Genomic DNA, 18,484 nt, shown 5'->3' with positions numbered 1-18,484 from the left:
CAGTTATTGAAAAAAGAAATCAGGGAACAGGGAAACTCGACCTCACTAATAACAGCATATGAAACCAGGGGAACTCGACCTCACTAATAACAGCATATGAAAGCAGGGGAACTCGACCTCACTAATAACAGCATATGAAACCAGGGGAACTCGACCTCACTAATAACAGCATATGAAAGCAGGGGAACTCGACCTCACTAATAACAGCATATGAAACCAGGGGAACTCGACCTCACTAATAACAGCATATGAAACCAGGGGAACTCGACCTCACTAATAACAGCATATGAAACCAGGGGAACTCGACCTCACTAATAACAGCATATGAAACCAGGGGAACTCGACCTCACTAATAACAGCATATGAAACCAGGGGAACTCGACCTCACTAATAACAGCATATGAAACCAGGGGAAGTAGCACTTCATATTTATTTTTCATAGAATTGAATTCAATGCATATTCCATTCATACCATTATCCAAAATATACAACAAGGCAGAGGGGGCAGAGTTTGCGACTTCTATAAATATGTCTTTATTGATGTAGATTTGTTATTATCTTTTACATTTTGAACTCAAGTAGAGAGGAGAGGGACTGCCTATTTTGTCACCTAGTTCATTCATGGTAAAAAACATCCTTAGGCACCAGTCGAACTGCGCTGACAGGGGGGCTGGTGATGGGTGGTGGTGATGTCAGAGAGGGAGGGGCTTTTTAAAAGGACCATAAAATAACTGCATTCAAGAAAAGAGAAAACACTGACAAGGTCGTATTATTCAGACGTCTAAAACGTCTGGTAAGAATGCCTCCCCTCTCCCCTCTTCTAATTGGCTCAGGCATTTGGCGCACAGCTCCCCTTGATCCGTGATAGATATAAAGAGTTCAGCAAACTAGCCTCCGTGTTGGCAACCAACGTGTCATAACAATAAGGTTCTCATTTGCATTCTCAGTGGAATGTCATTCTCCTTGCGACTTCCGGTGCCAACATGGCACCCACGGAAACTTGTCAAACCCAGTTTGCTGAATTCTGTAGATCTGTGGTTCCGGTGACGCCTGATCCAGCTTTCTTCACTCCCACTCGCCCCCTCTCCTGTCTCACCCCAGCCTGAACACCAGAGGGATTACAGGGGGCAGGACTCCAGCAGCAGACGGATGTGGAGAGTGAGAGAGAGCGGCAAAATGAAAAACAAAACTCAAGATGATTCCAAACAACAGGCACGTTGGAATAGTGTGTGTGTCGATGCTGTCTAAACTGTCACTGTTAACAACAGCAGGAAATAGTTTGGTTTCTCACAGAAAAACACTGTTTTCCCCTCTAAAAATACACTCCCCCACCCACCAGAGGGGAGGGGATGGGGGAGAGGGGGGAAGTGGGACACTGCACTGCTCCCACCATTTATGGATGTATGCATACGTGGGTGTGATGAACAAGTGTGTGTGTGTGTGTCTTTGATCAGGTGTCACATGATCAGTGGTGTGTTTGTGTGTAAAGTGTGCTGCGGCTGCCTGAAGACATGAAGGTGTGTATCCGTTCTTCCGTTCAGATGATTTCAAAAGTCTTCTTGAGCTCCATGATGAGCTGCCAGTCAGATTTGCCCATCTCGTCTCTGAACCAGTTCTTCAGGGCATCGATGGACGCTCTGGTGATCTGGAGAACAAACAAAAGACCACATTCAGAACTCCTAAGTCTCCCTGTTCTCATTATGGTCCACTAGTTCTAGTACAGAACCCAATGTTGTTAGAGTTTGGGTACCTGTGGTCTGTACAATGTAACAGTGAGTACTTACACCTGATACCCTGTATTGACCTGAAAACCCACCACACGGTAATTTGAACATTGCAAAGAAAAGTGTTGCCTTTCTCCTCTCTGTGACTGTACCTTGCTGACGAGGATGTCGGTGGCCTCAAAGTGTCGGCCAAACATCTTGGGTGCCTCTCCAGGGATCGGTTCGATCTTTATACAGATCTCCTGGCCCTTCTTGGCACTGTCCACCATCTTGTGGTTGATCTCAATGCTGGTCACAATGCCAATGTCCACAAACTGACAGGGAGGAAATCAGTGAGATAATAATATTACACGTTTCTATGTCCTACCAAGATAGAAACAGGTCCCACAAACACACACTGCACTCTACATACACACACTCACCCCCTTGCTGGGCACACAGAGTGGGGTTCCCTGTCTGAGGACCCCAGCCTCCACGTTGACTCCCATGACTATGGGGTCTCTAGAGTTGAAGATGAACTGAGGCAGGATCTTCAGCTTAGTGGGGAACACAGCAATGTGTCTGTGGAGAATGACAGAGAAAACGTCTGTTACTACACCACAAACCTACTGTTCTGTCTGAAAACCTAGCCCAGGCATACCCCACGCCCACTGTCCTGTCTGGAAACCTAGCCCAGGCATACCCCACGCCTACTGTCCTGTCTGGAAACCTAGCCCAGGCATACCCCACGCCTACTGTCCTGTCTGGAAACCTAGCCCAGGCATACCCTACGCCTACTGTCCTGTCTGGAAACCTAGCCCAGGCATACCCTACGCCTACTGTCCTGTCTGGAAACCTAGCCCAGGCATACCCTACGCCTACTGTCCTGTCTGGAAACCTAGCCCAGGCATACCCTACGCCTACTGTCCTGTCTGGAAACCTAGCCCAGGCATACCCCACGCCTACTGTCCTGTCTGGAAACCTAGCCCAGGCATACCCCACGCCTACTGTCCTGTCTGGAAACCTAGCCCAGGCATACCCCACGCCTACTGTCCTGTCTGGAAACCTAGCCCACACACATGTAGTGTGTGTGTGTGTGTGTTCACATACTTGAACTCGTCCTGCTTGGCCTTCTTGTAGTCCTCTCTGTACTTGGTGAAGGCATCAAACAGATGGTAGATGATCTCAGCGCTGAACACCCTGACCCCCAGACTATCAGCCATCTCCTGAGAGTCCCTCTCCACCTTCACATCAAACGCCAGGATCGTTGCATACCTAGAACAGAACAGCATCGATTTGTTATTGTCCAGTTTACACAGACAGGGTTAAATACGCTGCGACAGTAACCAATCAAACAAATGTATGACAGGGTATAGGAAGGAGAGAAGAGGTGACCCACTGTGGGTCATGCTCCAGCATAGTGGAAGCTTTCATCACGTCTTTCTTGTGGACTGGACCGATGTTGATGCCAGCGTACTGTCGGAGGAGACAGAAAAACATGAACATTACAGCACATTATCTCAATACTCTATTGTAGTTTGATACGGTGTGTGTGTATATGTGGGTGATACTCACAGGCACTTTGGACACTCGTAGGAACTCGAGCAAGGCTTCCAGGGATCCGAGAGTGGAGGCCTGGACGTACACACCCTTCTCCTCCAGCTTGATGGAGTTCAGAGTCTGTTTCAACTCCCGCACCAGCTCATCCTGCAGGGGGACCACAACGCAGAGGACATCAATACAGCGTGTGTGTGTGTGTGTGTGTACTAGTAACTAACTCAGAGATGGGGGAAAAAAGACAAGGAGAGGAAGCAGGGAGCCATTCATAACTATTGACATGTAGCCGTAGGTGGCAGAGGGATCCAGTCTCACACTATTGAGACACAGCCCTGTTATCATACACAGCAGGGTTTCTTCAACTATGGGTCGGGTTCCAAGTGGGTCGCGAATTATGAGGATACATCTATAACCCCACACTATTTCTTCTTAATTTGGGTCGTTGGAGGACGATTTGCTTCTCGAGCTGAACATTTTTAAGAACCTCTGATACACAGTACATTATAAACTGGGTGGTTCGAGCCCTGAATGCTGATTGGCCGAAAGCTGTGGTATATCAGACTATATACCCAGGGTATGACAAAACATTTATTTTTACTGTTCTAATTACATTGGTAACCAGTTTATAATAGCAATAAGGCACCTCAAGGGTTTCTGGTATATTGCCAATATACCACGGCTATATCCAGGGCACTCTGCGTTGTGTCGAGCTTAAGATCAGCCCTTAGCCGTTGTACATTGGCCATATATCACACCCCCTCGGGCCTTATTGCTTAAATGTGCCAGTCTCACCCTGAGCACGGCCACCTCGTCCTCCTTGTGGGCCACCAGCAGGGGGAGCCCTGCCAGGGTCTTCTCCAGGTCTTTCCCCAGGATCTTCACTCCCTGGGCCGTACACACCTCCTTATGCTTCTCATACTGGTTCTAAAGAGGACAGGGGGTCAGATCATTCATTAATACTACCTACTGGTTCTAAAGAGGACAGGGGGTCAGATCATTCATTAATACTACCTACTGGTTCTAAAGAGGACAGGGGGTCAGATCATTCATTAATACTACCTACTGGTTCTAAAGAGGACAGGGGGTCAGATCCTTCATTAATACTACCTACTGGTTCTAAAGAGGACAGGGTCAGATCATTCATTAATACTACCTACTGGTTCTAAAGAGGACAGGGGGTCAGATCATTCATTAACACTACCTACTGGTTCTAAAGAGGACAGGGGTCAGATCATTAACACTACCTACTGGTTCTAAAGAGGACAGGGGTCAGATCATTCATTAATACTACCTACTGGTTCTAAAGAGGACAGGGGTCAGATCATTCATTAATACTACCAACTGGTTCTAAAGAGGACAGGGGTCAGATCATTCATTAATACTACCTACTGGTTCTAAAGAGGACAGGGGGTCAGATCATTAATACTACCTACTGGTTCTAAAGAGGACAGGGGGTCAGATCCTTCATTAATACTACCTACTGGTTCTAAAGAGGACAGGGGGTCAGATCATTCATTAATACTACCTACTGGTTCTAAAGAGGACAGGGGGTCAGGTCCTTCATTAATACTACCTACTGGTTCTAAAGAGGACAGGGGGTCAGATCATTAATACTACCTACTGGTTCTAAAGAGGACAGGGGGTCAGATCATTCATTAATACTACCTACTGGTTCTAAAGAGGACAGGGGGTCAGATCATTCATTAATACTACCTACTGGTTCTAAAGAGGACAGGGGGTCAGATCATTCATTAATACTACCTACTGGTTCTAAAGAGGACAGGGGGTCAGGTCCTTCATTAATACTACCTACTGGTTCTAAAGAGGACAGGGGTCAGATCATTCATTAATACTACCTACTGGTTCTAAAGAGGACAGGGGGTCAGATCATTCATTAATACTACCTACTGGTTCTAAAGAGGACAGGGTCAGATCATTCATTAATACTACCTACTGGTTCTAAAGAGGACAGGGGGTCAGGTCCTTCATTAATACTACCTACTGGTTCTAAAGAGGACAGGGGTCAGATCATTAACACTACCTACTGGTTCTAAAGAGGACAGGGGGTCAGGTCCTTCATTAATACTACACACATCATCATTATGGGGCCAATACTTTTTTTTTAAAGGTTTTATTGTCACATACACCAGATAGGTGCAGTGAAATGTGTTGTTTTACAGGGTCAGCCATAGTAGTATGGCGCCCCTTGCTCAAAGGCACAGACAGATTATACACGTTTATACGTCGGTTCGGGTATTCCAACCAGCGACTTTTCGGTTACTAGCCCAATGCTCTAACTGCTAGGCTACCTGCTGCTAATTCTAACTTCCATTGTCAAATTATTGCTTCGTCTGCCATTGACATCAGTGAATTATTTAGTGAAAATGGGAAGTGGAAGTTAGGATTAACCCCCAGCCAAGTCATGGACAGCATGACATTCCTGTTGAAATCAGGTCATAACTGTTTGCTGCTCCTACAAGTGCTCTTTAATAAAGAAAGGCCCAACATAAACATTTCCTCCATACCTTGACCCTGAGCTCCTTCATGGGTGGAGGCAGCAGCAGCCCCCTGATCTGGGTGACGATGGGTCCCTCCACCCCCGGGACGATGACGGTCATGCCCTCCCGGAGAACCCCGTTGATCAGGATCACGTCTATCGTGGTGCCCATACCAGGCAGGGCCTTCACCTGAGGATAGACAGGGACACATGTTCACTTTAATACAACATTAAGTGTTGATGACGCAACGGCAATGACACCAACGTAACGGTAATGACACTGACGCAACGGCAATGACACTGACGTAACGGCAATGACACCAACGTAACGGTAATGACACTGACGTAACGGTAGTGCGACTGGTGTAACCTATATGACCCTAAAATAACAGCAATCTAACCGTGACAACAACAGGGAGGATTATTCTTCCTCGTCCCCAATAAACTGTGACAGTAATATAGTAATTGTCCCTCACCTCCATGACCTGAGCCCTGAGCTCATCGCAGTGTGCCAGGCGTCGTGCCAGCATGGTCTGGGTGAGCTCCACCAGCAGAGCGATCAGGTTGCCCATGCCGTCCCCGGAGTGGGCCGACGTGGGCACCAGAGACACAAAGGTCCTAGGGTCCTTGTTCTCATGGAAGAGGGCTGCGTTCAGACCCTGTACGAATACACAATCAAATCAAAGTTCATTGGTTGCATACGCAGATTTGTAGATGTTACGATGCAGTGAAATGCTTATGTTTCTAGCTCTACCAGTGAAGTAATGTCTAACAGAAGAAATATCAGAACGAGCAATGTCAGAGACCGGAAAATCAATATATATACATACGTATAATAGTGTGTATAGACAGTATATCAATAGAAAAGGTGTGTACAGCAGTAGTTATATAGGATGAGTCTAGAATACAGTATATACATATGAAGTGGGTAAAACAGTAGGTAAACACATGTCTATGTACATTGGGCAGCAGTCTCTAAGGTGCAGGGTCACTCAGGGTTCACACAACAGGTGCATCGCAATAGTGAAAAGTGCTGACAACCCCGAAACTCTTTCCCCCCCTCCTTTGTTCATATAGTTAGTGACCTGCTGGGCGAACTCCACGATGACAGCTTTGGCCCTCTCGTCAAACTCATCCTTGGTGTTCTTCTTCTGCTTCTTCAGTGTGGCCACCACGTCTGTGTCCGGACTCTTCTTCCAGTCGTACAGGCGGTCAATCTGGAGTAGACATAGAAATGGAACGAATAGAAGGGACAAAAATACACATCATGTCACATGGAAGGGCAACCAATTAACTACCTGTGCAAAACAAAAAGACTTCCGCAAGCTATTGTAACCTGGTAGCTTTATTCCCAGTGAATTGTGGGCCAATGAGTGCCTTTAATACATGCCAGTCCTCTACTAGACATCTATCCATCCATCCATCCATCCATCCGTCCCAGGGGTAAGCTATGAGCATGTCTGACCAGACAGACTGACCTTGTTAAGTGCTACAATGAAGGGACACTTCTTCTCCTTGAGCAGGTTGATGGACTCCAGGGTCTGAGGCTCCAGGCCGTGCATGATGTCCACCACCAGGATGGCTATGTCACACAGAGAGCTGCCCCGGTTCCTCAGGTTACTGGACACACAGAGAGATGGAGCGAGATGCAGTCAGATCAACACATTTAGGGCAGTGGACACACATTTTTCTGAATGAGGGTTTACCTGAAAGACTCGTGGCCTGGGGTGTCGATGATCAGCATTCCTGGGATTTTAATGGCCTCGTTGTTGAACTGAAGAGGAAACAATGAAATGTTTAAAGATCCATTAAACACCAACTATCTATTCAAATCCAATGCCATACATACACTGAGTGTACAAAACATTAGGAACACCTGCTCTTTCCATGACAGACTGACCAGGTGAAAACTATGATCCCTTATTGATGTCACTTGTTAAATCCACTTCAATCAGTGTAGATGAAGGGGAGGAGACGGGTTAAAGAAGGATTTTTAAGCATTGAGACATGGATTGTGTACGTGTGCCATTCAGAAGGTGAATGGGCAAGACAGATTTAAGTGCCTTTGAACGGGGGGGTATGGTAGTAGGTGCCAGGTGCACCGGTTTGAGTGTGTCAAGAACTGCAAAGCTGCTGTGTTTTCACGTTCAACAGTTTCCCGTGTGTATCAAGAAGGGTCCACCACCCAAAGGCCATCCAGCCAACTTGACAACTGTGAAGCATAGGAGTCAACATGGGCCAGCATCCCTGTGGAACGCTTTTGACACCTTGTAGAGTCCATGCCAAGACGAATTGAGGCTGTTATGAGGGCAAAAGGGGGTGCAACTCAATATTAGGAAGGTGTTCCTAATGTTTTGTACACTCAGTGTACGGTCACTGTTCAGTGTATGACTGGGTCTGAGCTGAAGGGAGAGGCGCAGCAGTACTCACGTTCTTCACCATCTTGGTCTGCTCTACGATGGCCTCCAGCGGTACGTTAGTGGCTCCGATCTGCTGGGTGATCCCTCCTGCCTCTCCGTCCTGTACGTGTGTATGCCTCAGCTTGTCCAGGATCTTGGTCTTGCCTGTGTCTACGTGGCCCAGTACACAGACGACGGGGGAGCGGAGCTTGTCCAGGTTTATGTTCTTTATGTTCTCTGCTCGCCGTTTCTACACAGGAGGAGCACAGAGGGAACAACATTAGACTTCTCTACCGTTTAACAATGTTGATAGGATGTGTGTTTGTGAGAGACTACCTCAATACGCTTCTTGGCCTTGTCGTAGATCCGCTCCTCTTTAGTGCGGTCGTCATCTGAGTCGCTGTCACTACTGGACTCCGAGCTCTCCTTCCCTCCCTTCCTCTTAGTGGCTGGGGCCTGCTGCGGTGTGTGAGGCTGACTCTCCTTCTCCTCCTCCTCCTCCTCACTCTCCTCCTCTTCGTCATCCTCTTCCTCCTCGTCCTCTTCCTCGTCCTCCTCTTCCTCCGGCTGTGACGAGGGTTTCTGTTGGGGCTGCTTTGGCGTCTCTGGCTTCACCTCAATGTGGACCGTCTTCAGCTCTGTAAAGGGAGAAGAGACGTTATGGGAGGTGTAGGCACGGAGAGAATTCCACCAAGCCTTTGGGAGAGTGCCATATCGCTAAAATCTGAAGTCTGTCCTGTCCTACCTTTGTCCCGATCGATGGTCTCAGCGATAGCCTCCCAGTCATCAACTGCAGACTCAGCTTTCTGCTCTACCTCTGGGGGGAGGGACAGGAAGACATGACACAAAATGTGACTGAGGCAATGAAAGTTGTCTGGCGTTACACCCAGATCTGGACAACAAGCGGAGGACATGAAGGCAGGCTCCGTCTCCAAGATCTATGGTCCATTTTACCTGCTGCTACTTTGGGAGTTTCCACCGCCATCGGTGAGATGATTGGCTCTGCTGTCTCGGACGTGGGTGACATGACCTCAGAGATTTCTGACCGGGGAAGAGGAGGAATGAGGGATGAGGCACAAACAAATAGACAGGTGATTTTGCAGTTGGACATGAATTTGATGTGGATTGGAAGAGGCTGTTACCTTCAGGGGTCTGTGCTTGTTGGGGCTTCTTTTTCCTCTTGTCTCCGTACACTGGCTTCTTCTTTGGCACTGAGTCGTCTTTGGATGGCACTTCAATACCCTGGGCCTTCAGGAGTTCAAGTGTGGCCTCAGCCCTGGCCCGGGCCTCTTTCTGGGCTTTGGTCAGCAGTTTGCCCTCCTTCTTCAGCCTCTCCTTCCTCTCTTTCTCCTTCTGTTTCTTCTTCTCCTTGCGTTCCTGTTCCAGACGCTCCTGTAGGTGTTACATTGAAGAGGTCAGTTGGTAAGAGGTCAGCGTGCGTGTGTGTATACACACAGTGTGTGTGTGTGTGTGCTTAACCTGCTCCAGTCTCTGAGCCTCCTGCTCTTCCAGGCGACGCAGGTTCTCCTCTTCCTCCTTCTTGGCGCGCTCCTCTTCCTCCTTCATGCGAGCCAGAGCCTCCTGCATGGCCTTTACTGTGGCCTTGCTGGGTCCCTTCTTCTTCTCCTCTTTCTCCTTGTCCCCCTTCTTCTTCTTCTTGTCTTTCTTGCCCTTCTTGTCTCCCCCTTCCTCTTCTGAAGTAACACAAAACCCCAGACAGAAATCAGTCATAGCACAGTAACTGTGCAAGCCATTTCTACATGTTGGACTAATTGCATGTAACTACACAGTAACGCCACTTTTAACTACTTTGAAAACATTACCATTGGGTTCATTCATTGTTTCCACCACCGCATCGGCAGCTAATGGGTACAGAATTAAGATGCGTAGACTTCTACTATTGTAACTGCATGCAACTACACATTAACACGTGTTTTAGTATGTATTATGGATCCCCATTAGCTGCTCATCCTGGGGTCCAGCAAAATTAAGGCATGTAACAAGCTACCTTGAAACAGAAATCTGTTGGTTTCCTTCCCTTACCATTAATTGCTTCAAGCACCTCATCGGCAGATAATGGGTACAGATAAGCATTTACACATTCTTAAAACGAAAGTAGTTCCTACATGGCATGTGCGCAACTCATTGTAAACTGTTGCCGTTTAGGCTGTGGAATGGATACAATATAAACCAATTGTAAATCTCACCCTCTCCTTGAGGATCAGCCACTTCCTGATCTTCAATCTCTGCTGTTGCCTCCGTCTCTGCTGCTGGGGCTGCTGCTGGGGTTGGGGCCGCTGCTGGGGTTGGGGCCGCTGCTGGGGCCACCGCTGGCTCACTCTTCTTCACTACCTCTTTCTCTTTCTTAGGCACTGCTGCAACCTCAATACTCCCCTCTTTCTCCTCCTCCTTCTCCTTCTGCTTCTTCAGCTTAGCCCTGTCCTCCTCTTTCTTCTTGCGGTCTCTCTCCTTCTTCTCTGCCTTCTTCTGCGCTGCCGTCTTCATCTTGAAGGTTCCCTCCTCCTCTTCTTCTTCACTGTCTGCCTTGGCTTTGCCCTTCTTCTTACCTTTCTTTCCGGCCTGCGACGCGTCCACCGAGTCGTCATCATCTGAATCATCCTCCCCTCCCCCCTCTCCTTTCCTCGCACCTCCATCGTCATCCTCCTCTTCCTCGTCCGAGGCCTCCTTGCGGCCTCCCTTCTTCCCTGCCTTGGGTTTCCTCCGGGTCCGTGAGGCGTCGTCCTCCGAGTCTGAGCCAGCAGCAGCGGGGGCAGCAGACATCTTCTTGTCCTTCTGCTTGTCTTCGTTTTCCATGTCACCCGTACCCGAAAGCTCTTCGTCGTCCCCGTCGTCATCCTCCACGCTGGCTCGCTTGCCCTTCCGCGTCTTCTTCTTCTCCGCTTTGGTGGGCGGCGGGGGCTCGGCGGCGCTCTCCGGCTCGTCTGTGGCGTCTGGTTTCTGTGGATTGCGGAAGTGATGAGTACTCCATAGAAGCATGTGCTTTGCCAGACAGGGTCATTACATATGCATATTAGCATTTGGCTAGCCTGGTGCAGGGTCATTACATAAGCAGATTAGCATTGGACTATTAGCCCAGGGTTTCCGGTTAGAAAATGTGGCGCCAGACATGACTGGACCCATAGGACTATGCATTGGGTGCATACCCTGACTAGGCGTCCACCCACGTGCTCAGAATAACAGTCATCACATTTAGATTATGGTAATTAATTTTAAGAGAACATGCAAGTCAAGGATGCAGTGACCTGTGTCCTTCTTACCGTGCACTTTGAAGATCTTAGAATATCTGTCCACATGAACTTTCCCTCACCCAACAAGACGAGTGACGAACAGCAAAAATAGGCGGCGAGTTTCAAGTTTGGGGAAGCTATTTTTCCCTGGAAAAATGCACCTTTATAATAAAGCATTCCATGAATCATCGCATTAGCAGACCTACTATTCTTAAGGAGTAAATCGGACAGTCAACATTTTGATTAATAAAATAACTCAATCACTGTTCGCAAAAAAGACTGTTCAATGCGTGACGGAGCGCGTATAGCATGAAGACCTAGACTATATCAGATACGTTTTTTCTTTCTGTGCACGTCAAAAAATTGTGGCCTTTTATAAAAACACATTTCATGCTATTCTACTACATTTTATATGACTGCAGACATTAGCAGAATCTTTTTTTAAATGACAGGTTAGCCTACTCTGCTGACACTGAGAAACAGATCAATAAAACCACGTTGTCCATATAATAGGTCTACCAGAAGGGGTGACAGAATATGACGTCCATCTAAACCGGACGAGGAAATTATAGTCCAAAAACAAACTTTTAAGTGACACTGACACGACAATGATAAAGAGTGAATATGAGCAAAGCGCGCTCAACGGGGATACGGCCGATGCTCTCTGCTGGCGCCAATAAGATAGGCTATAGGCCTACTGAGTTGAGTATTCACAGATAAGAGTATTTTCATTTTCTTCTCTTTACAGCAACAGCCATGCTTCTTTCCAAACTATGTTTCCCATGATTGAATTTTGAAATATTCTGATATGCCTGGCTGGGCCTCTCTTCATTGACAGTCATAACGCATTTGCCACGTGTGCTGCCCAAATTCCGCGTGCTGCCTTTCCTTCCAACTGTAGGCAACGGGATTTAAAACAAGACACAACTTATATAATTTTTTAAGGCTAGGGGAAGCTAATGATCCTCTGTGGCCAAATCATGCCTAGTAGCCTATTTTGAATGATTGTATTTATTTCTGTATAGACAGGAGTAGGCTAATTAGGCTATATCATTTTGGCAATTTAATTAAATTTACTTAGGGAAACCTTAGCATCCCCTTGCCTTATCCCTGTGCATGAGCCTGTCAATCTACTATCCCCGTAGTAGAAAAGTTGACTTATTCTATTGGTCAGTTTGTTGAGAAAGAAAGAGCCCAAACAGACTCTGGGACAGTTGTAGGACGATAGATCCCAAATTCATACAACCAGAATGCCTCAGATACATAAAACATACTTTAATAAGCAACGAGTTGGACGCAACAGATCAGAACATTAGTTTAAATGTTTATAAAATATTATTTTTTTAAGATTATTAAGTCAGCAATGTGCACAAGGCAGTAGGTGGGAATGTGCATTTGGCTACCGGACAATGAAAGAAAGTTGATAACCAATAGAAAATAAGAGAAATAGTCTACTGGTTTCAATGGCATATGGAAGTCTGAATAAAATATTTGCCTCCCCGGATATGGTTGGATTCTGCCTAGTCTACTTTGAAACAAGGTAAAACGCCTCATAATATGTAGTAAAACGTTGAGGTTTCAAACAATTAAGTAGCTATAAGTTTTCAAAATGCCTACTGCCTCCAGCTCATTGCAAAGGGATGTGTGAAGCCTGATGAAGCCTGCCTTCCGTTTCCTGTGCATTTGAATGACGAATGGGAAGCACGCTTCAATTACCAGTAGAGAGAAAAAAAAAGCAGGTATTTTTAATCGTGGCCACAAAAATGTTTTCAACACACGATTGCATTTACAATTGTTGTGCAATGATTGGGCTTATAAAAGCTCTGTCTGACAAATTTTCCTGCTCAAAGGCTCTGTATCTGTATGCTGTGCACATGTGATTAAGAAGATACATAACGAATATACACAAGCGGCAATTTAATTACACTAAATTATGTTAATTAACTCGTAGAAAGAATAAGCATGAACGGTCAAATGTATTTACATTAATTGGTATTTCCGTCAATAGGCTAAAATGCATTAACAGCTTTTCTAAAAAAAAGCCGGCTATTGAAGCCGGCTATTACTGGCAAACAGAAACCCTGTTATAGCCTAGTATAGGGTCATTATATATGCAGATTAGCACTGGGCAATAACCTGGTATAGGATCATTACATATGCAGATTACCATTGGGCTATAGTCTAGTATAGGGTCATTATATATGCAGATTAGCACTGGGCAATAACCTGGTATAGGATCATTACATATGCAGATTACCATTGGGCTATAGTCTAGTATAGGGTCATTACATATGAAGATTAGCATTGGGCTATAGCCTGGTATAAGGTCATTACATATGAAGATTAGCATTGGGCTATAGCCTAGTATAGGGTCATTACATATGAAGATTAGCATTGGGCTATAGCCTAGTATAGGGTCATTACATATGAAGATTAGCATTGGGCTATAGCCTAGTATAGGGTCATTACATATGAAGATTAGCATTGAGCTACAGCCTGGTATAGGGTCATTACATATGAAGATTAGCATTGGGCTATAGCCTAGTATAGGGTCATTACATATGAAGATTAGCATTGGGCTATAGCCTAGTATAGGGTCATTACATATGAAGATTAGCATTGGGCTATAGCCTGGTATAGGGTCATTACATATGAAGATTAGCATTGAGCTACAGCCTGGTATAGGGTCATTACATATGCAGATTAGCACTGGGCAATAACTTGGTATAGGATCATTATATATGTAGATTAGCATTGGGCTATAGCCTGGTATAAGGTCATTACATATGAAGATTAGCATATGGCTACACTTCACCTTGCTGCCTTTAGCTCCTGTGGTTTCAAGAGACAGTTCCTCCAGCTCCTTCAGGATGTCGTCTTCACTGTTGAAGATCAAAACATTATGATCAATACACAGTAGGCTGCAAAGTCCAAGGCAAGTGTAGAAATATTTCCGTCCAACAGTTGGTTCTTACTTCCATAGTTATTTTAAAATGGAGCGTTCATTACTGTCGAAGAGAGAGAAATAAAGACTTACTCAAAATCATCTTTCTTTTTGTCTTTCTTCTTCTTCGCCTTTCCTTTACCTTGCTCCTTGGAGGCTCCCGCTCCTTCGATTTCTGCTGCTAGGGCGTCAAGGTCGATGCCATCGTCTTTAGCACTGAAACAAAGTCATGCAAATCACATATGATGCACATTACACATGGTAAAAGACAGCATTATCAAGCATAGCTGGGAACCACATGCTTCTCCATGCAGATTTCTGTCATATGCTATGTTACAAAAAATGCAGGCTTATAGGCCGACTACAAAATAAATGTAGAAATCTGTTATTCAATTATTGCGCCAACGAACGTCTGCGTTGCCAAGGGCTAAAATAGAAGTCAGTTCTATTTGTGACACAGATCGCGCTGCAACTCCTGCCTCTCCCATCTCCTCATTGGTTATACCCACGTGGGTGACTGAAAGACGAATGAGGTTAGTGGCGGTAATGCACCTAATTTATGAAAGTTGCCAATCGCAATATAAAGTCAAGAGAAGAAAAGGCCTGGAAGGAGGAGAGATGACTAGAAACGATTTGGTTGACCGTTTTATGTGTGGATTAATTGGCGGAGTAGAGGACCTTGTGCATTTCAGGTAAAATAACAACTCAATGTTTACATCCCAGGACAAATTAGCTAGCAACAGCAAGCTAGCTAAAAAGGACAAATTAGCTAGCAAGTGCAAGCTAGCTAAATTGCTATAAATGTTTAATGCTTTTCGACCTTAATATAATTGGTTCAGAGTTTGTTTTGATATTTTAACCTTTGTGTCGCGATCGCGTTTGGTGTGGGGGGGACAAAATACATTTATGCACGATGGCGCACGCACGTAGCTGGTTTGGGTTCCGTGTTAGCAGCAAAATGATACAAACTAGCAATGAATGTGTGGGATTTCAAATATTTGCAGCCATGATCAAATTAGCACATTTCACGCAAATATGATTTTCATATCCAGTCCGACAAAAAGACAGATCCAGTCAGTCAGTCCGACAAAAAGACAGATCCAGTCAGTCAGTCCGACAAAAGACAGATCCAGTCAGTTAGACCCAGTCAGTCAAAGGACACTAAAAAGTCTGTCAAACGAAAATGTTGACAGATTTGAAGGATTTACTGCGGTCCTAAAATGACCCGCTGGTGGCCACAAATCAACCCTGACAGTGGGAAGGGTGCATCCTACAAGAACAACACCTCCACCTGAATGGCAGCTGCACACTTGACACTGTTATGCCTTCAGTCCAAAAAAATGCTAAAACTAATTCTAGACCTTCAGTCTTATGTCAGACGGTTGAAGATGAAAACCAAACATGAAAGACAAACAACTTCAGTCCCTAACCTGTAATGACCATCTCAAATACTAACCATCCACAATCCAACCACAACAACCTTACCTGAAGCAGCACATGGATCTTTGAGACTAAAAGCCCTACATCTGCTCAGCCTCAGACTTTATACAGAGGGTGAGGCTAGCCTCCTTGCATGCCTGTTGTATCAGCAGTGGAAAGCACCTCTATGTTAGAATGAACAGGGCCCAACCCCGGGTAAAACACACAGGGTGCACAGTGCACACACCCTTGCCTCTGGGTAATGAAATCATGAAGAAGCAGCTGATAGGATCTTGATGGAGTTATCCTGTTCTGTCTATCAATGTTATTCCTTTCACTTATTTACCTGTAATAACTACTATGAATATTGCATATATACAAGTGCCTTTAGGGTTAGGGGCTAGTGGTTGTTTCTGGACCAAACCTGTAATAGTTGTTGGTTATGGGGAACAAAGAGGACCATAGCTAATCAAGCTTTAATATCCTTCCGCCATTGCTGTTCTGCGCCATCTTTAGCCCTGGCCTGGTATCATCTTGACCTCACAGCAGAGTTGACTGGAGCAGGAGCAGGCTGCAGATCAGCAGTATACAGTACAGGGGGTGAGAGCTCACCATCACGGCAGGTCAGTCAATATATATCCCTCAATAATCAACTTAAATGGCAGCTGCCGCCACCAAGCCAGCACGACACTTAGCCTACTGTCTCTTTGTCTATTATCTGTCAAGGCTCATTCCCACAGTCAAAAGCAGACACCTGGTCATGACTTACAAAGGGTGGATAAGAGTGCCTACTACAAGGAGCGAGTGTAGATTTGTGCACTTGGCAGACAAGCATCCATTGTAGGGCTATGTAGTAATGAGACGTGAGTCAGTGTCAATTGACATCTCTATTCAGGAATGTATAATAATTTATGAACAACAACATTGGTTAAGACTTTTGGTCGTAATGCCTACTACTTGGCAATGGAAATAGTATATATATTCTAGCCATTGAGATCAGTATACTGTTTTTTTCTGAAGCCCCCCCCCCCCCCCCCCCCCCAAACTGAGGACAACAACAAATCTCTAACTGGGGTATCAATCGCAAATGACCATGTTTACTCACACGGGGACACAGCCATTGGATGGATACTCAAGCCATAGAGGCGACAGTTGGGACAATGAATGAGGGCCCTTTCTGACAGCACAATGAAAAGGGATGATGTTGCAGGCATGGGGCATAGCCAGGCTGGAGGTCTTCACTTGTGTTGTCAGTGACTCAAAGATTCAGCAATAATTCGCTGACAATGTCCTCCTAGAATTGCATCATATATAGTTAGTTATCTGCGTTTCCCTATTAGTGGGCAAGCAAGCTAGCTAAGTTGGATAGCTGACGAGCTACTGGAAATGAACTTTAGAATGTGACTGCATGGAGCCTGGCTAGCTAGCTGGTAGTAGAATGCCAATGTAGCTGCATAACATATGCTAGCTAATAGCGAGAATAGGTTTCGTGTCTCTGTTGTTCAGCATCAAGTATGTTTATACGAGATATAAATTGGTTAATTCATTGTCAATATGAAAGGTAGAAAACAAGTGCGCGAGGATAACGTTAGCTTATTAATAAGCCCGAGACCGGAGGCCTAGCCAAAGCAATCTGCCGCCACATGAAACTCATGGCTTCACTATCATGCTAATGCTAGCCAGCCCAGCCTGTACGACTAGCGTTTGCTAGCTATATTCATAGAAGTCTGTTGCATACAGCACAACTTTCTCAAATCGTATGACACACGGGCCACACTATCATGTACCTGTCATCGCCTGACTTTTTCTGTTTCTTCCCCATTCTCCTTGTTTTTATTTTTATCCACAATGTTCAGCCTCGTTGTTCGCCGATACAGCACATATGGTTTGTCACACATCCTGCGCAGTTGCAAAGGGTTTTCTATTGCCTGTACTGAAGTGAAGGGCATCTTCACTGCGCAAACTGCGCAGGTATAATGGAGTTACACATTATTATTATTGTTAGGTATAATGGAGTAACACATTATTATTATTATTATTATTATTGTGACAGGTGTAGTACGGCACCCTATGGGCAAATTATGGTTAAGTACCTTGCTCAAGGGTACATCGACAGATTTTTCACCTTGTCGGTTCAGGTATTCAAACTAATAACCTTTCAGTTACTGGTCCAACACTAACCGCTAGGCCAAAGTTTTTTTATAATCAACCCAAGATAGACAGCAGCATGTCATTTCCATTGAAAGCAAATGAATCACAGTGGGCACTGGGCAGAACAAGCAACCTATGGGCAGAGCCAAGCACGAGCTAGCGAGATCCTATTGGCATGTTCTAGGATGTATTTGCATATTTCAGTTAGGGAACGCCACTCTGTGAAGTGTGCATGTGAAATAAGTCAATTGGCATTTCGCCCTTACACTCCTTCTAATCAAAGCTATTTTTTACAACTTTGGCAAAGGGTAAAGTCTACAAAACTTAGGATCACTGGTTCGAGCCCAGTATGGGGCAGTCGGACAGTGGATGAAGCTAAGTTGTTAGCAGCACACTGCCCCCAATTACAGAGGCAGCATTTATTGCACTCCGGAAAAGGATGTAACCTATTTTCTAAAGGGTATATTTAAGAAATAAGGCCAGAGGGGGTGTGATATATGGCCAATATACCACAGCTAAGGGCTGTTCTTATGCACAACGCAATGCTGAGTGCCAAGATACAGTCC

General features: G+C 45.5%; 1 protein-coding gene across 1 annotated transcript; it reads right to left on the bottom strand.

Annotated features, from left to right (window-relative positions):
* Nucleotides 1–411: 411 nt before the first annotated feature.
* LOC115196249 (eukaryotic translation initiation factor 5B-like) lies at nucleotides 412–17,707 on the bottom strand. The gene is made up of 22 exons (XM_029756889.1): nucleotides 17,555–17,707; nucleotides 14,442–14,564; nucleotides 14,220–14,286; nucleotides 10,364–11,114; nucleotides 9,636–9,850; nucleotides 9,299–9,548; nucleotides 9,111–9,197; nucleotides 8,902–8,973; nucleotides 8,493–8,794; nucleotides 8,188–8,406; nucleotides 7,464–7,531; nucleotides 7,236–7,377; nucleotides 6,843–6,974; nucleotides 6,234–6,416; nucleotides 5,786–5,947; nucleotides 4,053–4,184; nucleotides 3,279–3,410; nucleotides 3,103–3,179; nucleotides 2,814–2,978; nucleotides 2,147–2,285; nucleotides 1,877–2,038; nucleotides 412–1,645 (listed from the first exon to the last, which is right to left on the bottom strand). The coding sequence occupies exons 1-22, from the start codon at nucleotides 17,587–17,589 to the stop codon at nucleotides 1,538–1,540; spliced, it is 3,723 nt and encodes a 1,240-aa protein (XP_029612749.1). The 5' UTR covers nucleotides 17,590–17,707; the 3' UTR covers nucleotides 412–1,537.
* Nucleotides 17,708–18,484: the final 777 nt, after the last annotated feature.

Source organism: Salmo trutta, chromosome 6 (assembly GCF_901001165.1).
Source record: "Salmo trutta chromosome 6, fSalTru1.1, whole genome shotgun sequence".
NCBI classification, from domain to species: domain Eukaryota; kingdom Metazoa; phylum Chordata; class Actinopteri; order Salmoniformes; family Salmonidae; genus Salmo; species Salmo trutta.
Note: the sequence above shows the minus strand (reverse complement) of the source record. Positions and strands in the feature narration are given on the sequence as shown.